Source organism: Oratosquilla oratoria, chromosome 23, assembly GCF_046742065.1.
Source record: "Oratosquilla oratoria isolate Oo_2021 chromosome 23, ASM4674206v1, whole genome shotgun sequence".
NCBI lineage: Eukaryota > Metazoa > Arthropoda > Malacostraca > Stomatopoda > Squillidae > Oratosquilla > Oratosquilla oratoria.
Window position 1 is genome coordinate 45,515,092 of NC_134799.1, and position 18,800 is coordinate 45,533,891.

General features: G+C 39.2%; 2 protein-coding genes across 2 annotated transcripts in view; one reads left to right on the plus strand and one right to left on the minus strand.

Moving 5' to 3' along the window:
• The window catches only part of LOC143037788 (speckle-type POZ protein-like), a 26,237-nt gene extending 18,054 nt beyond the window's left edge, over nucleotides 1–8,183 (minus strand). Inside the window, exon 1 of the mRNA XM_076206341.1 lies at nucleotides 8,099–8,183. Within this exon, the coding sequence (XP_076062456.1) occupies nucleotides 8,099–8,183 (85 nt within the window). The remainder of the gene's footprint in view (nucleotides 1–8,098) is intronic.
• Nucleotides 8,184–9,115: 932 nt separating this feature from the next.
• On the plus strand, nucleotides 9,116–9,607 carry LOC143037789 (uncharacterized). Its single transcript, XM_076206342.1, has one exon. The coding sequence runs from the start codon at nucleotides 9,116–9,118 to the stop codon at nucleotides 9,605–9,607; it is 492 nt and encodes a 163-aa protein (XP_076062457.1).
• Nucleotides 9,608–18,800: the final 9,193 nt, after the last annotated feature.

An 18,800-nucleotide genomic window follows, 5' to 3' on the forward strand; every position in this document is an offset into this window, starting at 1 on the left:
ATATAGTGACATTATAAGACAACTTCCCGTGGAAGGGACAAAGGTTCTCAGAGAAAGAGAAAAGGCAGATATAAAACTCTACAATAATAATGCCATTAAATTTAACCAAAAATGCTTGAGAGAAAATCTCCTGCCAATATATATATATATATATATATATATATATATATATATATATACGTATATATATATATGAATATATATTTTTATATATATATAATTGTATAATATATATATGTATATATATATATATATATATATAATATTTGTATAATATATATATATAATATATATATATGTATATAATATATATATGATATATATATATATATATATGTAATATATATATATATATATATATATGTAATATATATATATGTAATATATATGATATATATATATATGTATATATGTAATATATATATATAATACAGTTTATATATATGTATAATCTATATATATATTATATATATACATATATATACAGACGCTCCTCTACTTACGTTCATTCGTTTTACGATTTTTCGATTTTACGTTTGAACTGACTAAAAAAAAAGTAGTGAAAAAAAAATTGTGAATTTTTTAGTTTAGCGCGCTCTCCGTAGTTCAAACGATACTTACGCATGACGCTGCGTCCATTGTTTACATGGCAGAAACGACAGACTGAACGTGTCTTGCCTCCTCTTCCTCCTCCACGATCTCAAATTATGTTGCTTGAATTTGATTTATTTGAAATTAGTGTTACAGTAAACTCGCGCTTATCCGAACGCGTTTTAACCGAATAATCGCATTAACCGAACATTTTCTCAATACGGGAGCCATCGCTTCAACCGAACGTATTTAGATCTCACCGAATATTCAAACACCCCGCCGCCTCTTCCGCCACCCGCGAGCTTCACTAAGTGCTCACACGGTGGCAGTACACTCCATGTTTACACCCGATCGTCTGTTTATACTCTATAGAATATGTTCATGAACTATTTTAAGCATTTCCATGTGTATGTTAAGTTTACAGGTACGAAATTGCAGCAGACATTACCGCATAAAACTCCACGGGAACGAAACATACAAAATAGGATTAACCGAACATTTCGGTTAATCGGACATTTCTAATCCCCCTTGGAGTTCGGATAATTAGAAGTTTACTGTATTTAACAATGTTATGTGTATAATTAATGATTTAGGGGTGTTTTATAAAACACGGTAATAGAATTTACGGATGTATAGTACAGTATGAACGGTCATACATTACTAGAATGTGCATTAACAACTTACGTTCATTTTCAACTTACGTTCGGCCGTTCGGAACGTAACTAAAACGTAAGTTGAGGAGCGTCTGTATATATATTATGTATATACATATATATAAATATATATATATAATGTATATGTATATATGATATATATATATATATGTGTGTATAAAAAATATAAACATGTATATAATATATATATATATATAACAGGGGAACACTTTTTCGGTAACTTTGAGTTGCATTGGATATTTTAACGGATTTTGAAAGAGTTTTAGGCGCTGATTTCAAATCTGAAATTAGTTTTTCTCTACAAGCTCTAGTTTGTATGCAATTTGAGGTTAATCAATTTGTACATATGTGAACTTGCGTAAACCATGTATAAGCATTTTAACGTCCATATATATAGATAGCTTCTAATATTTTGATCATTCTTCTTTTGTTTCAGTTCAAACATGGCTTCCAGAATGAGACATCATTGCAGAAACAAGCCTGATGCCTTCTGCTACATATGTGGATGCTACACACTCAATCGTCAGAGACGTAACATATCCTCGTTCGTCAAGCGTGCCTACAAGGCATATTTTGAAGTTCATCTTGGTGATCAAGACAAGCAATGGGCTCCTCATGTTGTGTGCCACAATTGTGAGGAAATGCTTCGAGACTGGACCAAAGGAAAACGCAAAGGTCTGCCTTTTGGAGTTCAAATGATTTGGCGCGAACCCACCAACCATGTAACTGACTGTTATTTCTGCATGGTAAACACAACGGGTGTTGGGAAGAAAAACCGACATAAGATTACGTATCCGAACATTCCCTCAGCTATTCGGCCTGTTCCGCACTCTGAAGAAGTACCTGTTCCAGTTTTCAAAGGCTTGCCTTCATTGGACGATAAAGACATTGGACATGATACAATCCAGCAAGACAGTTGTGACAGTGAATTGTCAGAAAAGTGTTCAAAATCGGAGGACTGTTCTTCAGACACTGAACCTTTCCCCGTCCCTAAGCCTCTTCCCCAGGCTGAACTGAATGATTTAGTGCGGGATTTAGGTCTTTCAAAGAAAGCAGCAGAGCTTTTGGCATCAAGATTACAAGGCAGAAATCTTGTTGATCACTGTTAAAGTATCATATTTCAGAAAGCGTGACCAGCTTTTTGTGACCTTCTTTTCAAAAGACAGACAGTTTGTTTACTGCCATGACATCCCAGGGCTTCTCAAAGAACTGGGTGTACCTTACTATAGTCCTGCTGAATGGAGACTCTTTTTAGACAGTTCAAAACTGTTTATGGAGCAGTACCTGTCGGTCACTCAGTGCATTTGCGGGAAGACTATGATGATATGAGAATGGTCATGGACTTATTAAAGTATCATGAGCACAATTGGATAATTTGTGTAGACTTAAAGATGGTCAACTTTCTTCTTGGACAACAGAAAGGTTTCACCAAGTTTCCATGTTTCCTCTGTATGTGGGACAGCCGAGCACGAGACAGACATTGGGTCCAGAAGGACTGGCCTATTCGTGACACCCTTGAAGCAGGCATGCCAAATATCATACAAGACCCAATTGTAAATAGAGATAAGATCATCTTTCCTCCTCTTCACATCAAATTAGGTTTGATGAAACAATTTGTCAAGGCACTGGAAACCGAAGGTGAATGTTTCCAACACATCATCACAGCTTTACCAGGGTTATCATTTGAGAAGATCAAAGCAGGCGTGTTTGATGGCCCACAGATTCGAACCCTAATTCGTGATGATCAGTTTGTTGCTAAGATGACCGCTTTAGAAAGGGCAGCATGGTTATCCTTTGTGGCAGTCGTTCAGAACTTCCTTGGAAACAATAAGGCGGAGAACTACAGTGAACTTGTGAACAGAATGCTCCTCGCTTTTCGTGATCTCGGGTGCAACATGAGCATCAAGCTTCATTTTTTGAACAGCCACCTTGATCAGTTCCCTGACAACCTGGGGGCTGTGAGTGACGAACAAGGAGAACGATTCCACCAAGACCTAAAGATCATGGAAGAACGCTACCAAGGGCGCTGGGACAAAAGTATGATGGCTGACTACTGCTGGAGCATTAAACGAAATTGCCCAGATGAAATGTACAAACGCAAAAGTTACAAACGCAAATTCCTGCCTGAAAAAAATACACACAGAAATTGATAAGCTTCCATCAGCTGTGGTGATGTTCTGAAGGATGCTAATCTAACTTTGGGATAGATGTTCTGTTAATGTTCTGTTTCTTTTGCCTTAATAAATGTACAGAAATGGCTTTCATACTGTTTTAAGATTCAAGTGAACAAAAGAATTGTGGCTGATATTGCAATTTCCTATAATAACGAAAATTCAAAAAATAAATAAATGTCAAATTGCATAAAATCTGTAGCTTGCAGACAAAACCCGACTTCAGATTAAGGAAATGAAATAGATATCCATTTATTGTCACTCCACCTTTAAGGGATGAGGCAAGATCTGTTGTTGTCCTCCTAGATCCTTTATTTACTAATTAATTGCTTTAAGGTTAGAGGTGGTCACGTGACAATATATATACATATATATTTATATATATACATATATATATATATATTTATATATATAGATACATATATATATATACATTAATATACATATATTTATATATATATATATTTATATATATATATATTTATATATATCTATATGTATATATATATATATATATGTATATATAATATATATTATATATAGATATATATATTATATATACACATATATATATAAATACATTATATACAGTATATATATAATATATATATATTATATATGTATATATTATATATATATATGTTATATATATTATATATGTATATATTATATATATATGTTATATATATTATATATATATGTTATATATATTATATATAAACTGTATATATATATATATATATATAGTATACATATATATATATATATATATTATAACATGTTTGGTGAAAGACCAGCGCAATTTCAGTATCAACTAACTTCTCTATCTTCCGAATAGACTTCTTGTAATCAGAAGGGAGGTCAAAAACGAGGCTGCCGAGATCCATATTTTATTGTTAAGGAAATACTATACAATAATACATAATGCGAGCTTTCGGTTGATGCTTCTGATTACAAGAAGTCTATTCGGAAGATAGAGAAAACACATATATATATATATATATACATATATTATACATATATTATATATATATAATATATACATTATATATATTTATATATATTTATATGTATATATATATATATATGTATATATTGTAAGAGGCCGGTAGTTGTACGAATGGAAATTAGGTTGAGAAATACATGGGTATTGAAATGCTGAGTCAACGAGTCAAGACTCGACGCCTACTGTTCTATAACATTTTAGGCGCCGTTCTGTCTGTATAAACACAGCCGACGGAGGTGACTTTTATAATCGCTGATGTAATCAATTCAATGTTAGCGGCAGACTATTTGCGCAATGACGTCATCTCATGCTCACGCTCATGCTCTTGCTTTTGCTTATTCAGCAATATTTCTGGAAGGACTGTAACAGCCTCTCGGATTGGAGGTAAATGGGTATAAAAACAAATATTATTGGCCGAAGTGGAAAAGACACGCCCTTAAGGTGTGTCACTTGTTTTGAAAAGTAAAAGACCAGTTGGACGAATAAAAAAGTGACGTCTGAACGAAGGTGGTCTGGTGTCGTCTCGAGAAGTCGAGAGAGAGAGAGAGAGAGATCCTGAGTGTACCAAGACAGTGTAATTATAGTGGAAAGAAAATAAAACTAATCCATTTTCCTTAACCTCAGGACTGATTTGAAGTACATGACAATTACAAGGCATGGGGCCTACTGCATAAGAAGAACTTGAAAAGTTATTGTAATTGACGTAACGAAGGCAAGGGACCTTGTGAGTGAAATTACGAGACTACTATAGTGTAACGGTCGAGGACCGACAGTGGTGGTGACAGTGGTTAAAGGTGAAAATATACTATATATATATATACAGTATATATATATATATATATATATATTTATATATTATATTATATACTATATATAGGTTATATATATATTATATATATATGTATATATATACATATATATATATATACATCACGTAGAAACCACTGTTGGAATAGAAAAGACTGGAAACGTGGAATCTATATATTTCGATTGCAAACTGCAATCCTCTTCAGTAGATACAATTAAGAGAGAGCGTGCTGCTTAAGTAGCACCCTTAACAAAAGAAAGGGGAACATGGGAAGAGGTCTCTACCCTCGGCTCACTCCGTATGTGAGGTCAGGAGGCAAATGAGTTTTCAATGAAGAGGATTGCAGTTTGCAATCGAAATATATAGATTCCCCGTTTCCAGTCTTTTCTACTCCAACAGTGGTTTCTACGTGCCCCCCTCTCCGTCCCCCCATTGCATAAAAGGAGAGGACGGGGAGAAATCCCTTCGGGCTGCGTCAAATTTTTCTCACACATACTACCTCACCCCCCATCCCCCCACCCATTCCACCTCATGCAATCATAGTATCATCTATATACAACCATTCTCCATTCACCCCTGTCTTCTGTCCTCTCCCATCCTTCCTCAACAGACATTCCCCTCTTCCCCAAAGCCCCCTTCACCCCATCCATCCATCTCATCCTAGGACGTCCCCTCATGTTCACTCCCTCCACATGTGCCTTCCATACCTCTTTTACTTGTCTTTCTTCATTCATTCTTTCCATGTGTCCAAACCATCCTAATATTCTTTCATCAACCCTATCTCCCAGCTCCTTTTCCACCTCCGTTCTCCTCCTCACCTCTTTATTTCTCACTCTATCTAACCTAGTAACCCCCATCATACTTCTCAGACACCTCATCTCAAACACATTCAAACTCCTTCTCTCTTCTTCTCTTATGTTCCATGTTTCTGCCCCATACAGTGCTGTTGGCACAATCACTCCTTCATACAGTCTCCTCTTAGCATCCATTCCCAAATGTCTATTCCTCATTACACTCTTTAATCCACCAAGGCATTTACTCGCTTCTCTCAATCTACATTCTACCTCCACCTTCACTCCACCCTTTCCTGCCACATTTGCACCCAAGTATCTAAAACTATCCACTTTCTCCAGTCGCTCTCCCTTAATGCTCACTTTCAGTCTACTGCCACTTTCACCCCTTGTACATTTCATCACCTTACTTTTACCCACATTTATCTTTAGCCTTCTTCTATCACATACTCTCCCAAACTCTGCCACCAACTTCCTCAATCCCTTTTCCGATCCTGCCACAACAGCTGGATCACCTCCCACTTTTCTCCATTTTCCTTAACCATCTCCAATCCCTGACCCACTACCCTTGCATTTACCTCTCGCACCAACCCATCCATGTATAAGTTGAACAGCCAGGGCGACGTAACGCATCCTTGACGAAGTCCCACCTTTACCTCGAACCACTCACTCTCTCCATTTCCAATCCTGACACAAGCTCTACTACTCTCATATAAACTCTTGACAGCTCCGAGAAGCTTTCCTCCTATCCCGTATATCTGCATAACCTCCCACAGTGCCTTTCTGTCTACCCTATCATAAGCCTTTTCCAGATCCATAAAAGCCAAAAAAAAAAAAAAAAAACATTCTTCCCCTTTCCTATAGCTTTCTCACATATCTGTCTTACCACAAAGATCTGATCTACACAACCTCTACCTGTCCTAAATCCACACTGTTCCTCACCAATTACTCCCTCTGTTCCTCTCCTAATCCTCTCAATCAAGATCCTCCCATAAGCCTTCCCAACTACACTTAACAAGCTAATCCCTCTGAAACTACTACATTCACACTTGTCCCCTTTTCTCTTGTAAAGAGGAACTATACAGGCACTTCTCCAGTCCTCCGGCACTCTACCCTCTCTCCAGCAAACATTAAATAACCTCACCAGCCAGTCCACCATCACTAAACCTCCCTTTTTCAGACATTCTGCATGGCATCCATCCAGACCAGGTGCCTTACCTGCTTTCATCATCTTAACAACTGCCTTCACCTCATCCTTCCTTATTTCTCCTCCATTCTCATCACTCCTCACTCTCATTTTCTTCGCATTTCCCACTGCAGCTATCTTTCCCTCCCCATCCTCCTTCACATTTAGCAACTCCCTAAAATACTCTCCCCATCTTCCCCTTACTGCCTTCTCTTCCATTATCATCTCTCCATCTGCACCTTTTATCCTTTCTTCTCTACTTGATTCGCCTCCTCTTCCTCTCTTAATTTCTTTCCAAAACATCTATTTATTACTTTCAAAATTTTCTGTCATACTCTTACCCCATTTCACATCTGCTCTCCTCTTTGCCTCCTTTACCTTTTGCTATACTTCCCTTTTCTTTTCTTTGTAACAAGTTCTCTGAAGAAGGTTATAATAACCGAAACGTAAAAACAATAAATGTATTCTTAGCCCATCTTCGTTTACCCTTCCCCACCTATCACTCTCTCATATATACATATATATATACATGTATATATTTGTATATATATATGTATATATTTATATATATATGTACATATGTATATATATATATATATATGTATATATATATATATATATATATATATATATTAGTAGAAAAGGTGGTAGAGAATCCCAGGTTGGAGTAGAAACACTGTATTACTGACGTTTCGACTACAAGTCTTCTTCAGAGTGACAACTTTCATTAACAGTATATATATTCTCATTCTGGATCATCCCGGTAGGCGTCTTAGAACGGAGCACACTGATTGGCTCGTTCCTTCTTCTAGGACCAGCTCGGCAGTAGCCAATGATAGGTTGACATATCCGTTTCTCTTTGATTCGTAACCTTTCCCAGTGTGATGTGTGCTGCTTCTACCAGTCTTCTCATTCTCTTCCCTAAGCCCGTTCGGAGAGGTCATGCCTCTTCCCATTTTGGCAAATGTCCTTGTGTTTTTATGTGTATGACTAGAGAGTTTGATATTCTGTGATGCCACAGGCCGATTTTGTTTTCAACTAATTCCCGTGACGTCTCGCCGTAGTATGTTGGTGGACATTCACTATATATTACACTATTCATGTTGATATTTTGTCTTTCTTTATGATTCATGATATCCTTATCTTTCTTCCAAAGGAATATACTATTTGGATGCCAGCTTTGTATAGTGTGTTGGTCAATACTTCTGCTTTTCTCGTATGTGGTACCATCAGATGATTAAGAGATTTCTTTCGCCTTTTTCTTCAATCTGGTTAGCAATCCCGCTGGATATGGAAGCTTATGGAAGCTATTGAACGTGTGGGTCACCTCATCCTATTCCAACCTGCGTTTCTCTACCACCTTTTTCACTCAACTGGCTAACCTTTTCTGCAATATGTCGAATGGTGGTGGAAGACCAGGTGTTGAGATACAGGAATACTACAGACTACGGAAAATCGACAGTTATACTCTTCGTCGGTGATTCCTGCAGGACTGTGTAGCAGAATAGGTACTTCCGAAGAGCGCACCCAGACAACTCACGAGAGAACGCACAACGAGAAGCCGACAAGTTGAAAAAGAAGGCAAGGTAGATTCTGTCCAGGACCAAGAGAGGAAAAGAGAAATTAAGACTTCTGGAAGAGGCTCCGAGACTACCTAAGATGAGAGGACTACCGAAGATTCACAAAATAGGTATCCCAATGAGACCCATTACCCCAGGGATAGGTAGTGATCCACACCGGCTTGCTAAACAACTCGCAAAGCCCCTGTCTTCATCATTAGGTTCAATAAGCAACGCCCACCTACTCAGCTCAAATCTTATTTTGAGAAGAAAAAGTTAGCCAGTTACGACGTGACAGACCTTTCACCAACGTCATTATCGAGGGGGCCATGGAGGCAGTAAGGAAGGTAGTAACATCTATGAATGGCAGCGATTTACCAGTAAAGAAATCAGACTACATAGAATTGGTGTTTCTGTGCGTCAGCTTTGGTGCCTTTGTGTTCGAGGGACAGGAATTCCATCAACATCGAGGCCTGCCAATGGGGTCAACACTAAATGCCGTTATGGCATCACTTTTTATGGAGACATTAGAAAATAAGCTGATTCGAATTATAGGAAGAGGCTCACATTGGTTCCCATACGTGGATGATTTGTTAGTGGTAGTGCCTGAAAGAACAAATGTGGTTAACAAACTCCCCATACTAAACACAGTGAGCGAAAACATCAAGTCTACAGTGGAGCTGGGGGATGATAGGAAACTACCTTTCCTGTACATCATAATCCATCGTGACGAGAAAGGTGTCAAATTTTCCGTGTATAAGAAACCCACCAGCAAAGATGACTTCATGCACTATTTGTCACAGCATAGTACACGAAGCTAATTCGGAGTAGTTATTGGACTCTTCCTGTTGGCACTGAGGATATGTAGCAAGGGGTATATAGATGATGAGATGACCCACATGTTCAATAGCTTCAGTAAACTTCTATATCCAGCGGAATTGCTAACCAGATTGAATAAAAAAGGGGAAAGAAGTACACGAAAGTACAAAAAATTAAAGGAAATCTCTTAGTTATCTGGTTGGTACCACATACGAGAAAAGCAGAAGTCCTGACCAACACACTATACAAAGCTGGCATCCAAATAGTATATTCCTCTGGAAGAAAGATAAAGGATATCATGAAGCATAAAGAAAGACAAAATATTAACGTGAATAGTGTAATATATAGTATACCATATAGTGAATGTCCACCAACATACTACGGCGAGACGTCACGGGGATTAGTTGAAGACAAAAACTGCCTGTGGCATCACAGAACATCAAGCTCTCTAGTCATACACACAGAAACACAAGGACATTTGCCAAAATGGGAAGAGGCATGACCTCTCCGAACGGGCTTAGGGAAGAGAATGAGAAGACTGGTAGAAGCAGCATACATCACACTGGGAAAGGTTACAAACCACAAAGAAACAGATTTGTCAACCCATCATTGGCTGGTCTTAGAAGGAGGAACGGACCAATCAGTGTGCTCCGTTCTAAGACGTCCAGCGGGATGATCCACGATGAGAATGTATATACTGTTAATAAACGTTGTTACTCTGAAGAAGACTTCAGTAATATAGTATTTCTACTCCAACCTGCGTTTCTCTACCACTTTTTCCACTCAACTGTCTAACCTCTTCTGCAATATATATATATATATATATATATATATATATATATATATATATATATATATATATATATATATAATATACATATATATACATACATATGTTTCAACGGGACTAATGTTTTCAACGGGGTCTGAGAAAACACTCACCCACCCCAAAGAATGATAATGATAATAAGAGTAAACAATAACACCAATTTTCTTATAAACAATCAAAGAAAACGTGACAGTCAATTAATGACGTCACGCTGAAAACAATCATGGAGGCCAAGACTGGCTGTTGAGTACTTGAGGCCAAGACTGGCTGTTGAGTACTTGAAATTTATACAAAAAATTTAATCTCAATATCTCAAAAAGAGATTACATGTATGCTTACGGCAAGGATATATAGATATTCATAAGATTGTTATTCGATCATTCAACATAACCAGTCTTTTGGAGGTGACGTGCTGAAACCGGCAATTACCCAGGCCAACTCTTTATACAATCTAGGCTGGAACAGTAATCCTTCCTTATCCAGTCTCCAGATTAATCGCCTTAAACACAACAACAATAGGCAAGCGGTCCACCAATGCAGAAGACGATAACGGTAACCAAACGTTCAAACGAAGCCCAAAAACTGGGAATCACGAGGTATTCGTCTTTCAATAAAATCACATGGCGCAAATTTCAAATACACTGTTCATGAGCACCACTTTTTATCAGATTTTTTAAAGTTATTATTCCCTGTAAACCAAGAAACTAAAAAGGGAGATAAGAACGAAAACGCACAAATACAAGCGCAATATGCCGGCCGACCCCAAAGTTCACAACACTTTAAAGTTCAAAATAATATTTGGAGTACTTTTTATCACACAAAAGAAAATGTTCACACAATAGCAAATATTTTTTATCCCATCGCTGCCAGCATTTTATATATTGGGTGGCTAGTGAAACAAAATCGAAATGAATATATAAATTATTTAGCACAGAAAAAAAACCCGCATAAGTTCCCAGGGCGTGATCGCAACTACCTGCTTGGGGGACGCCAAGCTAGGCGGAAACTCTCGAATGAGCGAGCATAATATATGGGTCTTACATGCATATTTATAAAATACAAATAAAATATACAATGTTCCAAGTACACCATTACATGCAACAGGTGCACCTCTATATACTACAGTGAGTCGGGTCGAGGCGTTGAGAGACGCCTAGCCGAGCATAAGAGGGACATGATGTCACACACAACATCCAAATCACTCGTTCAGCACCCTGACAAATCTGGACATTTGCCCCACTGGAATGGGGTCGATATTTTGCATACAGGATTAAAGAGAGACATGAGAAAAGACGGTTGAAGCTGCCTATTGTTACCATAGTCACCCCTGGTGCTAATTACATTCTCTATTTTTTTCTAAGTGCTGGTAGTGCCTAGCTATTGTTTACATACAGACGCGAATTCACGGTCTGATATTAGTGTTTTAGATAAAATGTATCTAGAGATACGTTTATTCTTGTGAGATCCACGGTGCTTTAGTTACGTAAGAATTTATAGAAATAAGTATTGTAATTGCTTTTGGTGTATGACCCATGTACGGTGTGTATTTTACGATATTGAATGTATCGTTAGGATGATGCCAAGATTGTTGGAACCGTGGTGCCAACTCAAATCCAAACAAAGGGTGCTTTGTTCCCTCTCTCTGCTGCGTGAAAATGGAGATGGACGCTTAGTCCTTTTGCTGGGGGAAGTAATAGTTGGGAAAAGAATAAATGGGAGGAATAACGGGAATAGATATAATGGAAAACACGCAGGAGGGAGAGAGCAATGATTTCTAGTAAGTTATGACTGCATATCTTGGTAGGATGTATGTTATTTAAGATGATTAGCAAGGATCCAATTTTCATGTGCTTATAGGAGCAGAACTTAGTTAAGAGGTTATGGAACCGTGATGATAATAGGAATTGGTTCTTTTAATTGCATGGAATGTAATATGATGACTATGTTGATGTGGAAGCAATAGCTCAACTGAGTAGCAGTGGAGGCATTGAATATTTACCTCATATGATAAGGATGGACTTGATTTGAGATGCAATGATAAATGTGTACATTTAGTCTTGTACTGTTAGGCTTATTCAATATAGGTATAGAGGAAATTACCTACTATCTTTTTGTATCCTCCATTTCTGATGATAATTAATGTGGGATGATGATTTTTCCTAACTGAAAGGGGATAAGATATATTTACAGAAGGAAGTGTGAAGAAGGAAATGAAATAGATATCCGTTTATTGTCACTCCACCTTTAAGGGATGAGGCAAGATCTGTTGTTGTCCTCCTAGATCCTTTATTTATAAACTAATTGCTTTAAGGTTAGAGGTGGTAACGTGACAGTTGGGGGCCCCAGTTCCGGGATCCAGAACCAGACAAGGAAGCCACAACCAGTGCTTCTCCCACACAGGAACACCGGTCAGAGACAGTTGCAAGTAAGAATTACACATGTAGGAACCCCCAGAGTAAACTCCCAAGGACAGAGGTATGTTATGTTGAACAATTTATTCAAGTGAAAGTGTGAAATATAAAGTGAAATATACTGTATACAATGGCTACGTACAGCGACCAAGTAGAAATGGGTAGTGACCACAGTGATGAAGTGGAAGTGCATGAACAAAGTGTGGAAATGGATCAAATAGTTATGAGTAAAGCCGTGCAAGAATTTGTGGAGAATCCCGATATGCATAATTTGTACCAGCTTAAGGTAGACGACTTGCAGAAGTTAGCGGAGGTATATGATATTACTGTGTCAGACGCTCTCAAGGGTGATTTACAGAAACAAATCATGACAGCCTTGGTCAGGAAGGAAGTTCTTGGCGGAATTAGTGGGAATGAGTCAGAGAAAGAAGAAGGGCAGTTAAGTGGCAATGTAGAGTCGGATAAATGTGACTGGCGAGTGCAAGTTGAGATAGAGAAAATCCGAGCAGATAAGGAATTAAAACTAAAGGAGATGGAAAACAAAATAAGATTAAAAGAGATAGAAGTCTTGGGTGCACAAGGAGGAAGAAACGCAGGAGGCGGAGGAGATGATAGGGTCACTCAGTTACCCGAATTTATAGAAGGAGAGGCAGAAGACTTCTTTATCCAGTTCGAAAAACTGGCCACCATCAGAAAATGGGAGAGAGAGAATGGGGCGATGTTGGTCCAATCGAAATTTCGGGGTAAAGCGAGGGAGGCCTTTGCATGTTTATCAATACATGATTCAGTGCGATACCACAGAGTGAAGGAGGCTGTGCTCAAGACAAGAGAGATGACACCTGAAGTATATAGGAGGAAACTCAGAAATATGAAGAAGACAGATGGACAGACATATGGCGAGTTGGCCAGGGAGAGTACCATGCGATTCGAACGATGGTGCAAATCGGAGAGAGTAGAAGACTTTGAGGACCTGAAACAGTTGATGTTGTTGGAACACTTTACAGAGATGGCGCACCCTGATATCAGATATGAAATCTGTAGGAGTCGGATTAAGAATATAACGGATGCAGCACAGTTAGCGGATGAATTGACTGTTATGCGGAAGATGTGTACAGGGCAAGTGAGCCACAAGCCAGTTGGAATAAGGAATGTGGGACATGCTTATGGAAGGAATGACCAAAGAGTAGGCCACTTTGATTATAGGCAGGACCATTACAACCCCCAGAGATCACAACCCCATTATGTTCCGCAGTATCAAGAGAGAAGTAAACCTAGGAACCCACCCCAGTATAATCCTATGAGGCAGCAGAATTTTAACGGTTATGTGAACAGGCAGGAAAGGTCGCATGTGAAATGTTACGGATGTGGAGAGAGTGGTCATGTGCAGTATCAGTGTAGGAAAGTGCCCAAATCTGCTGGATTGACTGTGGCATGGAGGAAACCACAAGTGAGCTTGGATGTAGAACCTAAGAGGAAGGAGAAAATTGTGGATAGTTTCCAAAGAAGCAAATAAAAATCCTAAGGGATACAGGGGCGAATCTGAGTCTAGTCCTCCGAGAGACATTGGATTGGACCGAAAGTTCATATACCGGTGAAGAGGCTAGAATAAGAGGTGTGGTTGCGGGAACGGATACCCCATTGCATTATGTAGAAATAGACACAGGATATGTTAGTGGCAAGGTGAAAGTTGGAGTCCGTGAAGAACTCCCTATAAATGGCGTGGATATGCTTTTAGGCAATGACTTAGCCGGAGATAAGGTGGTCCCAGAGCCAATAATGATTGCTAAACCCCTCGGGAATGTGAAGGATGGGGATGTTGACGTGCAAGGTGAAGGAGATGTCTTAGATATTGGAATTCGGAAGAAGGTTCAAAGTGACTGTGGAAATGGAGAAGGAACTCCAGTTGCAGGGAGTAGGAAATCTCTGAGCGGAGGTGAAGTAAATGCAAGTGAGGAGAGTGCGGATGATGGAAGTATCCAAAGAATTTACCCAGCTTGTGTAGTGACCAGAGCCATGATGAGGAATAAGGAAACTAACGATGAGGATATGGGTTTAGGTGATATATTTGATGAGGAAAGGGAACATAAGCCTGTGAAAGATGAAAATGTGGAGATGAAATTAGAGATATCCCCTGATTTCAATGTTGGCAGGAAGGAACTTATCGAGGCCCAGCGCAATGATCCTACTTTGAAGGAATGCTTTGGAGAAGCAAATAGAAATGGCGTGTCTGATGATAGTTCTACTGGATTCTATCTTCACGACAATGTATTGATGAGGAAGTGGAGACCTGCGAGTGTACCCGCAACAGAACATTGGGAAATGAAAAGGCAGATAGTGGTACCGAAGAAGTATAGGCATACATTGGTAGCCTTGTCTCATGAGTCTAGTTTGGCAGGACATCTAGGAGTGAGGAAAACAGCAGGGAAACTGTTGACTCATTTCTATTGGCCAAGACTGAAGAGAGATGTTGCGGAGTTCTGTAAAACTTGCGACGTGTGCCAGAGAGTGGGTAAACCGAATCAAGTAATCCCACGAGCACCATTGCAGCCCATACCAGCATTTTGCAAGCCGTTCAGCAAAATCGTAATAGACTGCGTTGGACCTTTACCTAGAACTAGGAGAGGAAATTCCTATTTACTGACAATAATGTGTGTAGCCACGAGATTCCCAGAAGCTATTCCACTAATGAGTATTCATGCCAAGAGTATAGTGAGAGAGTTGGTGAAATATTTCTCTTGGGTAGGACTCCCAGAAGTGATACAATCCGACAGAGGAAGTAACTTCACTTCCGGCATGTTCAGGAAGATATTGAAGGGCCAGCATATTGAACAGAAGTTGGCAAGTGCATACCATCCACAATCACAAGGTAGCTTGGAGAGATTCCACCAAACTCTTAAGAACATTCTGAGAGTATACTGTGAGGATCTTGGTATAGATTGGGATGAGGGAGTCCCACTAGCTTTATTTGCGGTCAGAGATGCAGTACAGGAATCGACTGGATTCAGTCCATTCGAACTAGTGTACGGCCACGATGTGAGAGGTCCTTTGAGCATGATGAAAGAGAATGGCTCGGCAAGAGTGATGACCCACATTTGTTAACGTATGTATCAGAATTCAAGAGTAGATTGATGAAGGCGAGGGAACTTGTCGCAGAGAATCTGAAGAATGCACAACAGGAGATGAAGAAGTGGTATGACAAGAAGGCGAGAGTGAGAGAATTCAAACCAGGCCACAGAGTTTTGGTGTTATTACCTATCCAAGGGGATCCCTTGAAGGCAAGATATTGTGGTCCATGGACAGTTGAGAAGAAGGTAGGAGAGCTGAACTACATAGTCAACACTCCTGGTAGGCAGAAGAAAAACCAGTTGTGCCACATAAACATGATCAAACCATATCATGGAAGGGAAGAGGAGAAGACGGAAGTACCCGAGGAGATGACTGAGTTGAGTTGCGGTGTGGTGAATGCAGAACAAGAAATGAATGATGGAGAGGAGGAGAAATTCAGCATGTGCGAGGAGAAGAACTTGGAGAACTCGATGGTGTTAGAGAACCTAGGAGCTAAGCTGAATCATCTGAGCAGTGAAAGGAGGGATGATATCATCCATGAGATACATAAGTGTGGAACCTTATTTTCGGATACTCCGAGAAGATGTACCGTGGTGGAACATGATGTCGATGTAGGTGATGCCAGGCCGATAAAGCAACACCCATACCGAGTGAATCCAAAGAAAAGGGAAATTATGAAAAAGGAAGTCCAGTATATGTTGGAAAATGGATTAATTGAGGAAAGTAACAGTGCGTGGAGTTCCCCGTGTGTGTTAGTGCAGAAGGCAGGTAGTGATTCGTACAGGTTCTGCACAGACTTTCGGAAAGTGAACCAAGTGACTAAGAGTGATTCTTACCCGATACCAAGGTTGGATGACTGTATCGACTGTGTGGGAAAGGCGAAGTTTGTCAGTAAGCTAGATATGTTGAAAGGGTACTGGCAAATAGGTTTGACGGAGAGGGCCAGAGAAATCTCTGCCTTCGCGACAATGGATGGCTTATATCAGTACCGGGTGATGCCATTTGGGATGAGAAACAATGGGAGCACGTTCCAAAGATTGATTAACAAGGTGTTGGCAGGAGTGACTGGGTGTGCAGTCTATATCGACGATATCGTCATATATTCTGAAACTTGGGAAGACCATGTAGAGCAAATTTCAAATGTCTTCCAGAGACTGAATGATGCCAACTTGACAGTGAACTTAGCTAAGAGTGATTTTGTAAAGGCAAAGGTTGAATACTTAGGATATATGGTAGGCCAGGGTGAAATACGACCCGTTGATGCCAAGGTGAAGAGTATCAACGATTGTCCCGCTCCTAAGAACCGTAGAGAGTTGTTACGATTCTTAGGCATGAGCGGTTACTATAGGAGGTTCTGTAGGAATTTTTCCACAGTAGCTTTACCATTGACTAGGCTGTTGTCAAAGGGTACCAAGTTTGTGTGGGATACACATTGTGAGGAGGCTTTCACAACTATAAAAAGGATGTTAACGAGTGACCCTATACTTGTCACTCCTGATTTTGAGAGACCGTTCAAATTGTATGTGGATGCGAGCAACGTTGGTGTAGGGTGAATTTTAGTTCAGGAGAAAGAGGATATCGACCACCCGATATGCTACTTTTCAAAGAAATTCCTCCCTTATGAGAGAAACTACAGTACAATTGAGAAGGAGACTTTAGCCTTGATCCTTAGTTTGAGTCATTTTGACATATACTTGAGAGGGTCCGGATATCCTGTTTCGGTGTTTACTGATCATAACCCCCTGGTATTTTTACATAAGATGAAGAATGATAACCAACGATTGATTCGATGGCGTTTGATGCTCCAAGATTATGATCTAATTATCCGGCATGTCAAGGGAGCGGATAATATCCTGGCGGATACTCTGTCCCGTCTTCCTTCTCCAACATGAGTCAATCCAAGGATCGCCTCATGTCTTGAAGGGGGAGGGTGTTACCATAGTCACCCCCTGGTGCTAATTACATTCTCTATTTTTTCTAAATGCTGGTAGTGCCTAGCTATTGTTTACATACAGACGCGAATTCACGGTCTGATATTAAAGTGTTTTAGATAAAATGTATCTAGAGATACGTTTATACTTTTGAGATCCACGGTGCTCTAGTTACGTAAGAATTTATAGAAATACGTATTGTAATTGCTTTTGGTGTATGACCCATGTACGGTGTGTATTTTACGATATTGAATGTATCGTTAGGATGATGCCAAGATTGTTGGAACCGTGGTGCCAACTCAAATCCAAACAAAGGGTGCTTTGTTCCCTCTCTTTCTCTGCTGCGTGAAAATGGAGATGGACGCTTAGTCCTTTTGCTGGGGGAAGTAATAGTTGGGAAAAGAATAAATGGGAGGAATAACGGGAATAGATATAATGGAAAACACGCAGGAGGGAGAGAGCAATGATTTCTAGTAAGTTATGACTGCATATCTTGGTAGGATGTATGTTATTTAAGATGATTAGCAAGGATCCAATTTTCATGTGCTTATAGGAGCAGAACTTAGTTAAGAGGTTATGGAACCGTGATGATAATAGGAATTGGTTCTTTTAATTGCATGGAATGTAATATGATGACTATGTTGATGTGGAAGCAATAGCTCAACTGAGTAGCAGTGGAGGCATTGAATATTTACCTCATATGATAAGGATGGACTTGATTTGAGATGCAATGATAAATGTGTACATTTAGTCTTGTACTGTTAGGCTTATTCAATATAGGTATAGAGGAAATTACCTACTATCTTTTTGTATCCTCCATTTCTGATGATAATTAATGTGGGATGATGATTTTTCCTAACTGAAAGGGGATAAGATATATTTACAGAAGGAAGTGTGAAGAAGGAAATGAAATAGATATCCGTTTATTGTCACTCCACCTTTAAGGGATGAGGCAAGA

Bases quoted from the DNA above. Each gene is read 5' to 3' on its own strand.
- LOC143037789 (XM_076206342.1), top strand. From the start codon at position 9,116: ATGGAGGCAGTAAGGAAGGTAGTAACATCTATGAATGGCAGCGATTTA.